General features: G+C 45.6%; 1 protein-coding gene across 4 annotated transcripts in view; it reads left to right on the top strand.

Moving 5' to 3' along the window:
- LOC144728346 (rho guanine nucleotide exchange factor 5-like) overlaps window positions 1-18,876 on the top strand; it is a 55,804-nt gene that overhangs the window by 24,727 nt on the left and 12,201 nt on the right. For all 4 annotated transcript variants that reach the window (XM_078607719.1, XM_078607718.1, XM_078607717.1 and 1 more), the window contains exons 7-14: window positions 181-300; window positions 760-778; window positions 907-950; window positions 7,509-7,822; window positions 8,814-8,974; window positions 11,559-11,711; window positions 16,997-17,126; window positions 18,244-18,318. In XM_078607719.1, the coding sequence (XP_078463845.1) occupies window positions 181-300; window positions 760-778; window positions 907-950; window positions 7,509-7,822; window positions 8,814-8,974; window positions 11,559-11,711; window positions 16,997-17,126; window positions 18,244-18,318 (1,016 nt within the window). The remainder of the gene's footprint in view (window positions 1-180; window positions 301-759; window positions 779-906; window positions 951-7,508; window positions 7,823-8,813; window positions 8,975-11,558; window positions 11,712-16,996; window positions 17,127-18,243; window positions 18,319-18,876) is intronic.

Below are 18,876 nucleotides of genomic sequence, written 5' to 3'. Positions count from 1 at the left end.
TTTTGTGCCAGTCGTGTTGAATCAACATGCACGAGCATCTGTCGCTATGACCGATAAGGCATAGGGAGGCCTTCATCCAGCGGAAGATTGACGAAAAGGTTGTAGGGTGTTCATTTATGTATTTACTAATTGGGTGTTTTGTACATCTTTTGACATGCCCGTTGCCCTGTCGTTTTGTAGAGTGGTATTACGACATCATGCCCAGCGATTCGACTGAGAATTGGACAGATGAACCTTCACATTCTCAGGCGTCCTCCACTCTCGAGTGCCCTGCCCAGCCACAGAAGCAATACAAACCAGGTTTGTCCGCATTGGAATGAGCCATCACGTACATTTTTATCGCTATTTTATTTTAACATATCCATCTTTCCACGTAAAAAAGAAAAACCCTAATTATATTTTTTTACATCGGTCACACGGCCTTAATAAGGAGGAGGCAGATTGTCTGCTTATTCATATTGTTACTTAGTCGGCACAACCCCCGTGATATGTTTCATCTTAAGTTCAGCTTAGGTATGCTATATTAGCATTTCTTAACTCCTGTCCTCACGAAACCCCAAACGTCACTCTTACCTGACGGGTGAAATGTAGTATATTGCATAATCCTGATTGTGACTGTGTTAAGAATCATTCCGATAGGATGTTTAAAATAAAAATAAACACCGAGGATAATGATCATAATATTGGAAATGACTGCTCACTGTGCTACGGATTGGAGATCGATTCAAAGCAATGTTGTTGTTCTTTTCCCATTTCTAGGCTCACCAAGGAGATCCAGGTAAGGGAAACTTTAGACCATGTAACAGGTGTGTTGGCCTTGCATATTCACGTAATTCCCTGTGCTCTGTGTGACACTTTAAAGTTGCGCTGTGGTCTCGAATAAATCATCCATTCACCTCTCTCCAGGAGCCCAACTCCAACGAGAGGAAAGAAAAATTATCTTCAAACAGGTTAGTTTGAGAGCTGTTGCTCATAAACTGTATGTAATGTCATCATTACTTTAAATAAACAACCATAATGAATTACAGCCGTTAGTCAAGTCGCTGCTTGATGAATGCCTCCCCACTCTTGTCTCACTCGTCGCGGGGGGGGGGGGGTCGACTGTTTAGTTCAGTTTCATTTACTTGGCATAACCCTGTGAGCCATTCGGCTCTTGAATCGGGTGCAACCGCAACAAACAAAAACATGAACAAGAAACATCTTAAAGTGACGACACGCAAACAGAAAAATCTAGGAAAAAACGGGCCCAATGGAGTGCTTTTTTTGACCATACTGACCATACTTCACCAAATTGGTAAGTGCGGGTTTGGTGGCGGAGTGGGGTTGGCCCAGGAACGATGAAGAAAGAGATGACTCGTCAACCGATGTTAGCACTGGCCGGCAATCCATCAAAGGTTGCTGGGTTCATGGCGCAGTGCAACGTTTGATTGTCTCCACTGGGCCTTCTATATTTTCTCTTCTTTGACACTCTTCTAAATAGTTTTGATGATGTCTCCTATTGCTATGCCTCGCATGCACACTCTCGTGCCACAGTCCACGCAAACGAATGTAAGTTATTTGTTTACATTTGTTCTCATTCTAGTACCAGGTAAATTTGTACGGTTAGTGACAAACGTCAACTTTTGTAAACTTGGATTTCCAGTACTTTGCGAATGTTTAGTTATATCTTAAAGAAAGATGCAACCCCCCAAAAAAAAAACAAGTTAAAATGTAACTTGTAACCATTTACCCTAAGCTGCGCATCCCGGCGTCCCTGATAGCTGCATTAATGACAATTACAAGTCTCATTTGCAGTGTCGGCTCCTGCAAAATCTCTCAGGGGGGGCAAATGTCTGGATGATTTATACGGATAAGGTCCACCCATGCAAAGGATAAATTAACAGCTTAAGCATGTAAAGGCAACTTCACTTCTTTAATATTAATGAAAAATAAAGTGACTCTTACAATACATCTTGTTTGTTTCTATCTCACTATTAATACAATCCACTCAAGTTTCTTTTATTAAAGATTCCACTAGGTGGCGACAAATAAAATTGTTGACTGAAACGTGCTTACGTATAATGACGTAAGCACGTTAGTGCGAGCCCTCCCGGAAGCCATAGAGAATGCATTGCAGCGCCCCCCGTTCGAAAAAAAACATCTTTGAATGTAAGTCTATGGGAACACTCTGGGCGATTCTCAGCCGGAGTGAAATCGCCCAAAAAGAGGCGGTACTCCACAGAACGTGACATGACGCTGATTGGACTATATCCAGAGGCACAGTGACGGCTAGCGTGACTCTGTGGTTGAATGACATTGGTGGTGCGTCGCCCAATCGCCCTAATGAAGAAACAGCCCCTGCTCATTTGACTTTCAGCGTGAATGGAGTGCTTTTAAAAAGCTGTGACATCTCTGTGGGCATTAGAAGAGTGCTCCACGTTACAAACCCCTGTTATCTTTACAAACACAGCTTCCTGGATGCCAAATACAGCTGTCACGCCACTGAACATCGACTGTATTTTAGGGTCGTTTACGGCCAACAAATGCCTCCTTTGTTACTTGTGCAATATTGCTTAAGGACCCTGTACTCGCCCTCTGCAATCCAGATGTTTATGTTTTGCTTGTGTTTGCTGTTGTGCTCACGTGCCACGGGTCTCCCTTCTAAATGACCCTTGTAAAATAGTCTGGGCGACTGGCTAAACAGGACCGCCGTCCATGTAACATATCAACAAACTTAATCTGAATTTCGATTTAAAGCTTTCGTGACTGCAGGGATTCATATTCTTGGTTCTTTCGGTAAAGTCACGTAGAAGGGAAATAATAAAAATAAAAAATAAAATTCTCACGACGTTTCGATTGCAACACCTGATGATGATTGCTTGTGTTGCAATCGAAACGTCGTGAGAATTTTATTGTTTTAATTTTATTATTTCCCTTCTACGTGACTTTACCGAAAGAACCAAGAATATGAAACTTAATCTGTTTAAGGTTGTAGATTCAGCCTGGATGTGCCTTAACGTTAATCAGTCTTGGAGGTTTTTTTTCTCTATGGTCTAATTTTTTTTATTTTAAACTTTACACTTAGCTTCATTACAGAGCATAGGTTGTTCGGCGGTATTTCAGTAAAAAACAAGTGATTTGTGAAGTTGTGGTTTGTAAGCGCAGATTGCTAAAAAAATCCATGCATTTGTCAATAAAAATTCCCGAAAAGGGCAAGCTATATATAATAGACTGTTCCGGCAAATGGTCTCTGTTCATAACAGAGAGAAAGAGATGCCAGAGAGAGTGAGTATGTGATAGTTGGAGAAATATATTTTCCCAATTTTGTTAGAGTGATGATGTTGGCTCCACATCATGAGATGTCCAAAATGTAGAACTATCGAGCGTTGTGTTGCCGCTGGGTGGGTAATCCTCCAAGCCCACAGCGCCAGGTTTCACGGCTGTGCGGTGCGCGGTGAACGGCTTGCAGACCACACGAGCGTAAAATAACTCTTGTTTTGTTGGTGGTAACACGCGTCCCGCAGCAAGAAGATGTCTGGGTTCGACTCCTGACCCGGGCGCCTCTCTGTGCAGATGTCCTTATGTTCTCCCCCCTTTTGTCCAAAGGGTTTCCTCTGGGTTCCTCAGTGTTTTCACATAGCTAAACAAAGAAAAAACATAGATTCTAACTGGAATTGGCCAAACATCCAAATGCTAACAAAAATGCCCCGCAAAATTGTTCAATTGCGCTTACACATCTTCTTGCTGCGGGACACACGTCCCGTAGCAAGAATATGTCTGGGTTCGACTCCTGACCCGGGTGCCTCTCTGTGCAGAAGTCCTTATGTTTTCCCCCCTGTCGTCCAAAGGGTTCCCTCTGGGTTCTCCAGTGTTTTCACATAGCTAAACATAACATAGATTCTAACTGGAATTGGCCAAACATCCAAATGCCAACAGAAATGCCCCGCAAAATTGTTCAAGTGCGCTTACACACAGCAACATCGCTCTTGATTGCGGAAAAACATTAACAGGGCTCTTCTTGAGAATTGGTGAGGCCTTCCTGGATACATTGGCAGAGTAGCAGTTGTAAGGAAAGTGATAATAATACTAATGAGACTATGGTTGGGTTGGTATGAGATTACAAAGCCAAGTCAACTAAGATCTGCAGAATTCACCCTTCTGTGCATACCTCGATTCCAGCTGCGTTCCTGGGGTGAGCGGGCGTTTGCTGTGTCTGCGCCAAGGTTGTGGAATTCACCACCATTGGAAATTCGTTCCTCTGACAATGTGGATACTTTTAAGTCTCGCCTTAAAACCACGATCTTCTCCGTCTCTCTCGGCCTCTCTCCTTATTCTTGCAAGGCGCCTTGAGACGTTAGTGGAAGGCGCCTTACAAAGAAATGTAAATGATTATTATTAGAGCAGAAATTTCAGATTAATTTCGCCCTGCTCTTGGAGCTCGAGTTTCTAGCTGTTGGACAGAGAGAATGCCTTGGGCTTATTCTAAGCGACGAATGGGGAATTCAACGTTTGCCTATGAGTGTTCGCGCGTGTGCGTGCGTGATCTTGCTGGAGCCCGACCATCCAGATGTTGCAGAAGTAATCCGAGTTTATTTTAAGTTCTATAGGAAGTGCACATTTTTTGGGTGGGAGGAAGTCATCAGCGGTTACTCAACGGAAAGAGACTGTGTCCCACTATGGAAATGTTAAATTTCAGAATCAAAATCCTTATTTAGACTGGAGGAATCTGATGAGCTATGAAGCTCTTTATCACGGCTGTCAGCGTTAGTGAGATGAGTGCTTCTTCAAGTCTTGATTAGGCACGAGGGGAGTATGCTCTGAATGCAGGGAGCGGTTGGCGCAGTGGTGAGCGCACTGTGCTACGAACCCGGCTAATGTGAGTTTGGTTCCGTGGCATGGCTGTCATCAGTGGCGAGTGGTATCTGAACCAGTCCTGGAGCTCACCATCTTCACCAACCTACACTCACCAACCGACACTCACCAACCGACACTCACCAACCGACACTCAGCAACCGACACTCACCAACCGACACTCACCAACCGACACTCACCAACCGACACTCACCAACCGACACTCACCAACCGACACTCACCAACCGACACTCACCAACCGACACTCACCAACCCCCATGACCAGCACAGCATGAACAGGCCTTTATCCAACAGTGAATGTACAAATGGTCGTGAATTACAATAACTTTTGTAATCATTGGAATCAACTTAATACAATCAAAACCCATTAAGTTGTATATTGTCAATTTACATTGCCTTATCGTAGGTGTTCTGTATACTGTGTATATTGTCTAAGTCCGTAATAGAGCACCAACTGGTTGTTACATGAGAGCAGTGGTGCAGTGGTTAGTACTGACTGCACCACTAATCCCCCAGACATACCATTGGTATGTCATTTTTAACACTGATCATTGGCTCACTTTTTAGTCGACATACAGTGTGTAATTAACGCACCGGATAGCTTCGCTTGAAACACGTAACAAACCACACCGTCTCTCGTTGGTGCGGAGCTGAATTGAGTAGCAACGCTTAATCTATGTCGAAAGTTTGAATTGTGCATGAATGTTGAACTTTTTTCGCACCGCACGTAGCTAACCGTGCTAAATCGGAGGTGCTTAGGAGGCCGAGTGTGAGAACCACTCATGTCCTCGGAGAATACTCGGAGTATGCACGAGCTGTTCCCAACAATGCACACACGGACACGAACCTGCTTCTTCCACGCTGTGTTTCAACCACCACACCACTGCAGGTCAACACACTCTCCCTCCACTGCTTCTTCCATCACGCGGCTCGGCTTTGCAAGTCCCGATCCAGCCTCTTATTACCTTGATTCAAGCAATACTGTTCGTTGCTGGCCGCTCGACGTTTTTGGGCCATTGGGGCTGTGCTCGGCTGCTGTTTTTAAAAAGAACATAAAATAAAAAAGCATTCCAAGTAAAACTTGGGCTCACAATTCAGCATTTAAAAAAAAGCAGAATATGCTTAAGTTCCACAAGCAACCCGTTCACGGTTGGTATTATTACAAAAGTTCCTTTATTCAACACGTGGTTACACTCCGTATGCGCTTGATTCAATACTTTGTCCACTGAGTTTCAAGAGTTATCGGTCAATTTTCCACTTGGGTACAATGGCTTATTCTGAATTGAGAGGAACTTGAACATCTGTTTTGGATGATGTCGTAGGAATCTGTGATGTAGAACAAAGCTCTCACCGCGAAAAAAACGGGCAGATGTCAGTGGGGCAGTTGCGAGGATTGTGGGTAATCATTTGCACACCAGGTGTGCTACGGTATGGAACCCAGAGTGATCCATTTTCAAAGCTACATGAAGAAAAAAAAAGTAATTAACAAAAAGTAATTATTACACAGCCTTTCCTGTGGAAGGCAGAACCCTCTTTTTTAATTTAAATGGCCCTTCAAAGGTCAGAGTTGTAAATGTGTAAACACCCTCGTAAGGAGGATAATTTTAGGAAGGCAATACCGTGACCCATGTGCCCAGACTCGACTCTATTTCAGCTGGGGAAGGCCACCATGCCGCTCTATTCCAAAGACGACCATGGCACAAGACTCCAACTTTGACCTTTACCCCCTGTGTATCGATAACTCAACGTTAATGTGCCATTTTATTGACGGACTGCTATTGCGTAGTGTTGTCTTGGTGTGGCCTGGGACTGTTTTGTTGTTTTTTCTGCCTTGCCCAAGCTTGATAATTAGGACTTGTATAAAAAAAAATGGTATTTTTTTCCTTCATATTGGGTGACTTACCATTTACCTCTATTTTGCCCTCCTATCGTTGTTTTTGTGTATTGTTTGCTGTTGTAACTTGGTGACCCGCCCATACTGTGGACGCCTGTGAAAAATAACTTCATAGCTCATCGGATTCCTCCTCCAGCCTAAATAAAGTTTCTCATTCCGAGTGGTGGCAGTCGTAGGAAATTGCAGTTACCGAGAGTTATAGAGTGACGCAGAGTTACGTAGAGTTACGTGGAGACAGATTGGCCCTCATCCAGCAGTGTAAAATGAAGGCTGTTTATGGTGCACATAGGAGAAAATTATGGGGATGGTTTAGTGATGGTGATCGTATAATGATCACGATTGCACAACGATGATGGGTATAATAGCAGTAATGGTCGTGTAAGTATAATGATGGCCATGGTAGAGTGATGGTGAGAGTATAATGACGATTATACAATGACGATGAGAGTTACATGTGGTGACGGCGTGATGATGGCGATTGGACAGCAGTGGGTGCTGCTGTAATCGCAGCGATAGTCTGGTGACGGTGCCGATAGCAATTGTGGGGGTTTAATGATGGCGATGGCATAATCGTGGCCATGGTGCAATGATGATGGTGTAACGATGGCGATTATAACAGGTGGCGACGGTGTAACGATGGAAATTGCACAGCGATGGGTGCTGCTGTAATCGCAGCGATAGTCTGGTGGCGATGCCGCTAGCAATGGTTGGGGGTATAGCGACGGCGCCGGCTTAACGAGGTGGCACTGATCGTGGCATGCAGCGCCGCTGTACCAGGACTACCACCGCATGACGCTGAACCGCAAAATCAACCACCAGCGGCGGCTGCCCTCCTCCTCGGGGACAATCAGCGAGTCCGAGGACGAGTTTGACAGCGACGACGAGTACGAGTTCCCCGAGCTGGAGCTCGGGGCAGGGGAGTCGCGGGGGAGGGACGAGGAACGCCGCGAGAGCGTTGCACTGCTGCAGCTGCAGCAGCAACAGCAGCAGCAGCGCATGCTGTGGCAGCACCTCCCGCACGTGATCGCCAGCGGTGTCCTCGCGTCGCTGAGCGGCGACGTCAAGAAGCAGCAGGAGGTAGGCGTCGCGTGGCGTCGCGGTGGTGAAATGTTAACGACCTCGCCTTCTGTGCAGGAGGGTTGTGGGTTCGATGCTGACCGTGACGCCTGCTGCTGTATATTTGAAGTTTGCGTGTTCTCCCCGTGGTCGCGTGGATTTTTCTCCGGGTTCTCCAGTTTTTCCCTCCACATTTAGAATCGCCGTGCGTTTAGAGTATTTGGCTGCTATAAATTTCCGCGTGATGAGCCGCCACTTCGTTGAGCTATCGTTTGTGGTCAGGTCGCTTCTGACAAAGAGCTATACAGCTCGGTGGGCCTTATCTGGTAAAATACAAAAGGTTTAAATAAATAGTTGATTTGATCCCGCCACACGCGGCCTTGTTGAGAACCCCAGAGTGGCTTGCACAGGCTTTGGTGTACACGTGCTCTCTGGGTAGGCTACGAGGGCATTGGTATTTCGTTGTGGGTGCTTGCCTTGAGGGTGTGGCCAAATGCAAAAATTTCCCGTGAGCAGGATAGTGACTCGCTGCTTGTGTGAATATGAGTGCTAAACATGTGGGGAGTGGAAGTACAGCGGTTAGCACGCTGCGCCACGAACTCTGCCAACACCAGTGGCGGTTATCTGAACCGGTCTTACACCCCTCCCTCAACCCCTTCACCAACTCGCACGGACCAGTGTGGTGAAGTATGGTCAATCAACCTCCATGACCAATACGACATTGGTAACGTCGCATGCTGAGCATTGTGATGTGAATTATGGTGTGTGATGTGCTACTGCTGTGTTGCAAATCGTGACATGGCATGTATCATGAATTGTGGTGTGAAATTTGACGTGAATTGTGCGTTGTCATTGTGTTATGGATTGTGGGGTGTGATGTATTGTGGGTAGTGTATTTAGATGTAATCGGAGTTGTGCTGTGAGGATGTGATGATTGTAGTACGGATTGTGTAGGGAGATGCGGTCAGTGGGCGATGTATATTATCTCGCTCGCTCTCCCGGTTTTGTGCAGGCCATGTTCGAGGTGCTGACATCAGAAGCCTCTTACCTGAAGAGCATCAGCATCGTCACGGATGTCTTCATGACATCCGAAGAGCTCAACCAAACCCTGAACATGGAATCGAAGAAAGCGCTCTACTCCAGCATCGCCGATGTCAAGAAAGTCACGGAAAGGTACCGGCGTTAGTGAGGATGGGCATCGTGTATTGACGAGTCTGACAAAAATACCGCGTTGGTCATCGTGATGTCTAGAGAAACGGGTATATCCATACAATTTAAGTTTGTTATCCTTCCCAGCACCTCTGATTAGCACAGTTGGCTACATACGTTTCGAAAGAAGTTTCAACACATACACGTACAATTAAGTTAAACATTTAGCTCGCTTCTTCACTCCAGTCACTCGTTCACCAGCAGGCACTCAATTTTTTTACAACTCTTCAATCGATACTACTACCATGGTTACTGTTCCCGTGATTTTTTTTAATTTGGCGATAGCATCAAATGAGGAGGCGGGATGCCCAGCGCCTGGTGGGATAATATCACTTGCCAAGGTTTCAAACCGATGTCCAAATCGGAATATTTATTTACACTGGAAGGATTTGATGAGCTACGAAGTTATTTTTTCACAGATGTCGTCCAGGTTCGGAGTGCAGTGTGCTAACCGCTGTGCCACCACTACACCCCTTACAATATATGTTCAGCGAAGAAAAAAAAAAGAGTTCTGCTGACGTGAGCGAGTTGTTTGTGCATTGTGCATAGCCAATTCCACTTGCTGCAAATCGTGTCTCTCGGGTTTTGCATTATTCCAGGCAGTGTCAGTGGTCGAACCATTAACCTTCTCCACGCATTGTGGCGCGGTGACCTTGGCAATGGCGTTAACCGCAACACAATGTAGTTATCCTGTCATCAACCGCACTGGAACCCATTTGGCAATGAGAAAACCAAATTTGCCGATCTGGGAAATGCAGCCCATGCAGGTGATTTGAATAATTAATCTTTTTTTTTTAATCTGCGATGTGTTCAATCGGAAAAGCATACTAAGTGTGGCTAGCGTCTTTATACCCCACCCTTCAGATCGCCGGCTTCATAGCGCAGCATGCTATCCACTGCATCGCCTCTCTTACCCAATAGTTCAACTGCTAAAAGCTGGATATAAGCACATCCCCTTGGCAGCGAGGCCAGCTGTGCTTATACAATGCGGTGTGCTTGTATCAGAAGTTAACATGCACCTTCCCCCTCACCAGTATAATGTCGGGATGTGTTGCATATATCAGAACTGTGCGGCTTGTATCCAGTTTCTGCTATATAATCGTAATTTTGCAGACGGTTACTTGAGCGGTTGTATTAGATAAGACCCAGGTAGTGAGACTGTTCGTAACGCGATTGCGTTGTTGGAACTACGGCGAACCTTCGCATTGGGACGTCACGCGGCCGATGCGCTCATCTCCTGCACCGGTGGAAGATGAACGACGGTTCCACCCCGCGGACTTGTGAAGCGCAACAAACGACCGACGGTGCATACGGTCAACCCCGCTGCCTGCTACGTCAGGACCATCGATCAGTAGAAGGCAGGGGGCATTCATCAGCTGACAGCCGGCGCTGTCGAATGGCTAAAGAAGCTCGACCCAAATTTCGATGTAAAGCTTTCGTGACTGCAGGGATTCATCTTCTTGGTTCTTTCGGTAAAGTCACGTAGAAGGGAAGTAATAAAATAATAAAAATAAAACATAATAAAATAATTCTCACGACGTTTCGGCCACAACGCAAGCAGCCGTGCTCAGGTGAAGAACAGGTCTATCTTTCCGACAGGTGAAGAACAGGTCTGTCTTTCCGACAAACCTGTTCTTCACCTGAGGTCGGCTGCTTGCATTGTGTCCGAAACGTCGTGAGAATTGTATTTTATTATGTTTTATTTTTATTATTTTATTATTTCCCTTCTACGTGATTTTTCCGAAAGAAACAAGAAGAAACTAGACCCACCGGTTTATAACTTTTTTGTGGCCGTTCCAAAATCCAGTTGCTTATTGTTGCAACTTCCGCGGGAGGTTGGAACCTCCGTGGGAAGTCCAATCCTCTTGTTCCTCCTATCACTGCAACCTCCATGGGAGATCGCTGCTCGTCGGCTTCTGCTCCCGCTGTCTTGAATTCCCTTCCTCTTGAAATTTGTACGATTAAGGCTCTGCTGCCCTTGTTCGGGCCAAGACTTAAAACCCCCATTTGTCTTCATGTGCGTGGAGATTATTTTTCTCTTTTCCCAGTGAAGCATCTGCAGATCCGATCACACTTAGGTGCCGTGTAAATGTAACTTGTATTCATCTTCTTGGTTCTTTCGGTAAAGTCACGTAGAATGGAAATAATAAAATAATAAAAATAAAACATAATATAATAATTCTCACGACGTTTCGGCCACAACGCAAGTAGCCGTCCTCAGGTGAAGAAACAGGTTTTTTTATTATGTTTTATTTATTATTTTATTATTTCCATTCTACGTGACTTTACCGGAAGAACCAAGAAGATGAATCCCTGCAGTCACGAAAGCTTTAAATCGTAACTTGTATTGTATTGCAACACGCAGTAGAGAAGATTTGTTTTTGTGCTAATGTCCTGTGAACTGGTAGTGAACTAATGGACATCTGTGAAAGAGAGATTTGTAGCTCGTTGGATTCCTCCCAGTGTAAATAAATATTCTGATTCTGAGCGTGATTTGCTTCTGCATGTGAACGCGCAGTAACGGTGTGCCCTCTGTTTCGTATTGCAGCTTCATCGCAGAACTGGGAGACAGAATTGATTCGGATATCCTCATCTCGGACATCTGTGACATTGTCTACAAATACGCCACTGACGACTTCAAAGTGTACATCCCATACCTCACCAACAACCGCTATCAGGAGAAAAAGTTCATCGAGCTCCGGTAGGTAACAGCCGCTAACCGTACATTAAAAGCAACAGCGAGCAGCGAGTGAGCTGGCCATGTGACGCAGCGGCCTGAGCATCGAGCTGGTAACCATTGAGATTCTAGCTTCAAATCCAGGTTACAGATGCCCATGATTTATGACGGTTTCTCAAGTATGGTGAGTGATGGATCTCAGCCTGGTCACCAAAGTGTACACAAAACACCGTCATAAACTTAATTCTAGATTTGAAGCTTTCGTGACTGCAAGGATTCATATTCTTAGGTTTTTTTCAGTAAAGTCACGTAGGTAAAAATTTTTAATTAATAAAAGTAAAATAAAAAATAAAATAAAAATCACGACGTTTCGGAGGCAACGCAAGCTTCCGTCTTCAGGTGGAACCGTCACAGCACGATAGCTGTATGAAGTGATTTTTTTAAATTAATTTAAATTTTTTACCTACGTGACTTTACCGAAAAAACCTAAGAATATCATAAACTTAAGTTCGAAAGATTCGAGCTCTGAGAATTAAAAGGTGAAATGTAATAATTCTGGAGTGCCACGCCACACACATCATTTGCAGCAGAGTGCATGTGAGAAGTTGCAGCACCCCTAGTATTGATACCAGTCCAGCGAATCTCTCAATTGTATGTATGTTGAACTTCTTTCACACCGTACGTAGACAACCGCACTAATCGTTCTGCGACGGCCTTCTCTGACACAGTGGCACAATGCTCTGAAAGTTTGAATGGATGTCTCTTTCACTTGTTAAACTGAGCAAACTGCGAATTACAATTTGTAATTAAAGAAAGATTTCCTCAAGGCAGTGCTCGCAACACCGTTCACGGCCCTGAGACAGTGGTGGAAATTCCCCATTTCCTATGGCAGGGCCAAGTCCACCCATAGGACAACAGCTGCTGACTTCCCCACTGTGTGGTCCTCAATTTTTAGTAACCCACGGTAGGGATTATGGGCCGAGTCAAACCCCCCCCCGCCCCCCTAACCAGGATTTTAACTCTCAACCTTCCAATTGCGAGCCGCTCGCTCTGCCGCCGAGCCATCTGGCTGGCAGCAGTCGGCGACTTTGCGCAAATAGTCGGTGCCTGTGGCAGCCCAAACAACTCTCGCTAAATTCCACTATTTGCGATAATCAAGGTGTGATGTTATTGTGCAAGTCCGTAGTGTTTAGTGGTCGTCTCGCACGTGAGCGGTGGCGTGGCTTTTGCCATGATAAAAAATGTGCACGTGCTTTTTTCGTTTGTGTTTGTGTGTGAGAGAGCCGTGATTGGGTTGTGCAGGTGGAAACTGTTTGTATTTTCTTCTTCGTCTTCAATATGGCTGATGTAGATGCAGAGTAACAACTACAATTTCACGTTCAGGTGGTCAAGCCAGATAACCACGTCAGAATCGGTGGCATAATATCTCCTGCGTATTCGTGGATCAGGCATTGTGTCGTTATACGTTGTCCGGTCTGTTCTGGATGACCACAGTCGCACACTACTGGAGAGTTTTTAAGATTTAATTTGTGCATCAGGTATCCTGGTCTGCCATAGTTTGTTTGGATGCGGTTTAGGGTGGACCATGAGCTTTGTGGAAGATCAAACCCAGGAATATTCTGCATTGGGTATTTCACAAGGTGTTTTCTTGTGAGGTCTTTTGAACTCCATTTAGTTTTCCAAGCTTTATCGGGGTTGAATTCACATTGTTTAAGGTTTAGCGCATTAGTCCAAAAGTGCTTTTGTGACTTCATGCGATGACGAGGGATGTTACTGATGTCATTATTGGAAAGGCGACTGTTTTCATCGTTTCTAAGACCTTCCCGGAGGGTTTCAGCGTTGCCGCGGATGGGTTGGGGGGAGAGATTTATGACGCAGCACGGGCAGCTGGGGCGTTGGGGTCGACTCGAGGGTTCCAGTGACATGTTCAGTTGAACATCAACAAGTCGAGTGTGACTACTTCTGGTCCAGACTGGTGCTGAGTACTCGCCTATAGAGTCCACAAGGGCCTACATTGATGTCCGTGGCACTGGGTGCTGATGCTCCCAGGCTTGTGCTTGCCAATTTCTGGACCAGGTTGACCCCTTGTTTTTGGTCTTGGCGGCTACCTCTTTCAGATGGTCATGGAAGCTTCGCGTAAAGTGTCCAGCTTCATATTCTTGGTTCTTTCGGTAAAGTCACGTAGAAGGGAAATAATAAAATAATATAAATATAAAACAATAAAAATTCTCACGACGTTTCGACTGCAACACAAGCAATCGTCATCAGGTGTGAAATCCACAGCAAGAAAATTTGAAAAAGCTTCACTCCGAGAGAGGTTGGAGTAGGGTCGTGTTGCCCAGTGCTGTCGCAGAAGGTCACTTTCACAGTGTGCCTGGCGTTCCTATTATCAAGATTAAATGCAGTGACTTTATTTTGTGGGGATTTGGCTTGAGCCTCCATTTCTGGAAATATCCCCCCCCCCATGGGGTGTTTAGGTCTTGGTTCAGAGTGGATTCGATGTCGTTGAAAATGGCTGCTCGCGTTTCCGCATGTGCAAATTTGCGGTGACCCAGTTAGCGGCATGTCTCACTCGTGTCAACAGACGTAGTTTGCATAATGCGCATCGAGTGAAAGATTGGAGAAGTGTTCGCCAAAGTTTCGGTCTTGCTTTTCAAATGCTTCTGTCATGCGCTGTTGACAATCACCCGTGCTTTGCGGTTTAAATAACTTGGGTATATTAATAATATATTGGCAATGCTTCGCACCATACAGTTCAAACTGCTATCTAATGGAGTTGTTTAACAATGAATGGTATCTTTATGGACGTCCTGTATACACTTTTACAAGGAGCATATACATACAAGTAGAACTCAATTCTGTATCTCTACATACAACTAATATTTATTTCAGCCTATCAGCCTATTTTCCTTTTACAGGCTATTTTTATCCAGCAGTGTTTGTTTAAGGCACGCAAACACCGGACCAGTTTCACCCTTCATAGTCTCATACAGCAGAGCCAGAATTTTTAAGCAAATGTGGCTGGATTCCCAGATGTTACTGGCAAGAGTACGCAATATAAAATATAGAACCCTCGTTAAGCCCTTAATAGTATTGGTGTGTAAAGGCAATGGGCTGATGGGCTAAACATGTGTCACTTGCATATATGTGTGAAGACACATCACCGAGTTCTGCTTATTTGTGCTTCATTTACCCATAAATGTCTTACGGCAATGCATAATGAGTTAACGTAATGCAAATGTTTTCCCAGCCGATATAATGATTCACGGTTGAGTTTTTGTTTGGGTCACAAAATGATCTGCCCATTTTTCGTAGGTGGGCGTGACTATTCGTGATTGAAAAAAGGGGAGGGTAAAATGTACAATTAATAATCACTATTTTTTGTTAAAAACACAAATAGGACCACAATGGGTAGGACCTGGACTGGTTTTGTTTTATGAAATCTTGAATTGTCATGCAAGGCGAGTCTTTGTAGCAAATTTCAGCTCGTTAGGCTTTGTAGATTTTAAAATATTAAACATCAAAGATTCCAAAGAATATAAACAGACAACACGGCAAGTTCCATACAAGTGTGTACAAATGTAATCTTCTTGCTAAATTTCGTTGGTTTATTGTGGCCTGTCTCCCAACCATGACCAGGCCTACCCCTACACCTATCAATACCCCTATCACTACCCCAACCCATCACTACCCCTATCACACTACCCCTATCACACTACCACTACCCCTATCACACTACCACTATACCTATCATCACTACCCTAACTCCATACCCCTATCACTTCCGCAAACTCTCCTTAACCACTCCCGCCTGTTCTCTTGCCACCATAACTACACCACCACTTTTGATAACCCCATTCTTAATTTCAACCACAATAATCTTACGTCCAATTTTGCAATTATTGTAAAGCGCCTTGAATCAAGGCGTTACATACACATATGTAGTGGAATAACGCGCGGGGGTTTGCAAGCGGTGTGCACGCATGGGCGAGTTACGGACAGTGAAGTCGCATCGAGAAGACCTGGTGCGGCGAGAGGGAGCAACGGAGATGCATAGCAGTGATTGGCTGGCTGCAAATGCAGGCGGCCAATCAAGATGCATAGCGGTGATTGGCTGGCTGCAAATGCAGGCGGCCAATCAAGATGCATAGCGGTGATTGGCTGGCTGCAAATGCAGGCGGCCAATCAAGATGCATAGCGGTGATTGGCTGGCTGCAAATGCAGGCGGCCAATCAAGATGCATAGCGGTGATTGGCTGGCTGCAAATGCAGGCGGCCAATCAAGATGCATAGCGGTGATTGGCTGGCTGCAAATGCAGGCGGCCAATCAAGATGCATAGCGGTGATTGGCTGGCTGCAAATGCAGGCGGCCAATCAAGATGCATAGCGGTGATTGGCTGGCTGCAAATGCAGGCGGCCAATCAAGATGCATAGCGGTGATTGGCTGGCTGCAAATGCAGGCGGCCAATCAAGATGCATAGCGGTGATTGGCTGGCTGCAAATGCAGGCGCCGAACAGGCGCCAGGTTGACGGGAGATTGAGGCGATAGCGGCGGAAGCCGCAGGGTGTGAGGCGACGGGAGGTCGCCAGCTTAATTAATGTCGCCAGTTTAATTAATGAGGAGTTAATGAGGAGGGGGATATATACGGGAGCGTGAGAGAGAGAGGGGTGGAGTAGGTCGCAGTGGAGACACGAGGAAAGACGAGAGAAGTCCAAGGCCCCCTTCTCCACACCTCGCCCTCTCCAGCAGTGATGGCTTAACCCCCACTGGAGGCAAGGTCGAGGTTGGAGGGGCGAGGGTAGAAAGGATAGCAGTAGAAAAGCTAGCAGAGTGTATAACGGAAGGCTAACAGTGGAGAAGCTACCAGAGTGTATAGTAAGAGGCTAGCAGCGGAGAGAGCGAAGCGAGCGGAGCGTGGCAGACAGGCTAGCAGTGGAGAGGCTAGGAGAGTGAGAGAGAACAGGCTAGCAGTGGAGAGGCTGAGAGAGGGGGAGCGGAGCAAAGCAGGCGAGCAGAGCAAGCGGGTAAATCACGACGGAGTCACGGGGTGTCGAACTCGAGGGTGTTCAATAAAAAGTGACACAGGAGAAAACGAAGAAGTTGTCCGCGGGAAATAAAAACACTACACATATATTAGATAATGAGAAATATCAATTGAGAATCACGGTGAGTTTTGTGTACCTCTCTTAAAAAAAAATCCTGCTTGGACGTTTATCACACTTCTTCCTCCTTAGGGGGTGAGAAGGGCTCTGCCCACTTGACATCGTGTCCTTCCCTCCTCCCTGCCTCTCTCCCTGCCTCCCCTGCAGGGAGTCGAACTCCCAGTTCAGTGCAGTGGTGCAGCGGTTGCAGGAGATGCCCCAGTGCGGACGCTTGCCATTCACCTCCTTCCTGCACCTGCCCCTGCAACGAATCACGCGGCTCAGGCTGCTGCTGGAGGTGAGAGGACTTTATTTGGGTGTGGACTCGTCAATAACGACCCCGGGGGTCAGGGGTGGATAATGGGCCGGAACGACACGGAACGCCGTGGTGGGAGTGAGAATTTGAACCCCACCTGCTTTCTTTCCGGAAAGAACCAGAGGGCAAGTGCCCGTAGCGGTGGGTAGTGTGTATATGTGTGTGTAAAATTCACAGTCAGCCAGCCACGCTCTGGATCTCCCGAATGGTGTGTGGGATGAAACCGCACAATAACGTTAGAGGTCTGCGAACACACTTAAATGTATCGCATTGCTTGATTCTTTTAAACGCACGCGCTGAAACGGGGGAAACATTTAGACATTTTTACTTTCTGAACGTATTCATCAATCCGCCGCCGCCCCCTTGCTGCACGCTCAGGTTCCGCTTGTTCGGAATTTAATGTCTTGCCATGTCCAACACCGCCTGTGGTACTGAGACCGGTAGTTCTGGTGAGGAGCGGGAACACTTGGTGGTTAGTGCACCGCGCTATGAACAAGTCACTTGGGTTTGATTTCTGGCGACGGCTAATTCCAGTGGCAAATGATATCAGAGCCGGTCGTGGGCCTCCACTAAGTCGACTCATGTGAGCATCCGGTGTTGTTTGTAAACATGATCGTTGTCATAGAATAGGTGATATAATACTCATAGGTTTTTTTCGGTAAAGTCACGTAGGAAAAAATAAATAATAAAAATAATAGAAATAAAAATACTAGAAATAAAATAAGTGATTTATTATTTTATTGTTATTATCATTTCTATTATTTTACTTCTATTATTATTTCTATTATTTGTATTATTTATTTTTACCTACGTGACTTTACCGAAAAAACACAAGAGTATGAATCCTTGCAGTCACGAAAGCTTCAAATCTAGGTGATATAAGTACTGCATGCTGGGAATGTAACCGTTGTCATTCCTTTATATGGACTTTCTCCATCCATAGTAATGCTGAATTTCCACTATTGACTCTGGACTGCTTAAACATCTGTAACATTGTCTATGAATTAAAATATTGGGCTCTTTACCCTCGAAGGCACCAACGTTTTACTTTCAACTGTACGATTTACTGAAGTCATCTTGGTGTCTTGTGTTTGCATAGAACATCTTGAAAGGAAGGCAGGCAGGATCACCAGAGGAGGATGCTGCTGTGAATGCCGTTGACGCGCTTGATAAGGTAATCGTCGCGATTCGTTCTTGACATACGCCGGGGCGTCTCGTAGCGCTCTACACTACATCTCGCACGTTTGAAAGGGCACCCTCAGTGGCAGCTGTCTCTGTGTGGCACAAGGCGACTCGGCACCTGGCCTGAAAAATGGACATTTTGTCTGCCAGTAGAGGGGGCAATGATTCCTACGTATCATTTTGGTTTGAGTAAATTTAGAATTTGCCGAATGTGGACTCTGATGCCCGGCATACAATGGTCCACTTTTGCGAATGACGTCGGGGTATCTATAACATGCACTGTGAGCAGACTTTGTGTATTTTTAGGGGTATTACACACTGCAGTTATAATTAGGGTGGCCGCTGGATTTGTACCATGAACCTTTGCCACAAGCGGCGAATGTGGGTCGCCAGTCGTGTTGGCACCGCGTGAGTTACCACAACCCTGTTAATCTGCAGCGTGACGCATTCATTCTAATCGAGGCTCTTGGTTTTATCTTATCCATGCGTCATGCGACATCTTCACGTGACATCCTAATCATTCTTCCTCAAAATAACTAAGCAGACTAAG

Source organism: Lampetra planeri, chromosome 28 (genome assembly GCF_965212315.1).
Source record: "Lampetra planeri chromosome 28, kcLamPlan1.2.h2, whole genome shotgun sequence".
Classification (NCBI taxonomy): domain Eukaryota; kingdom Metazoa; phylum Chordata; class Hyperoartia; order Petromyzontiformes; family Petromyzontidae; genus Lampetra; species Lampetra planeri.
This window is presented reverse-complemented; position numbering and strand designations above follow the sequence as displayed.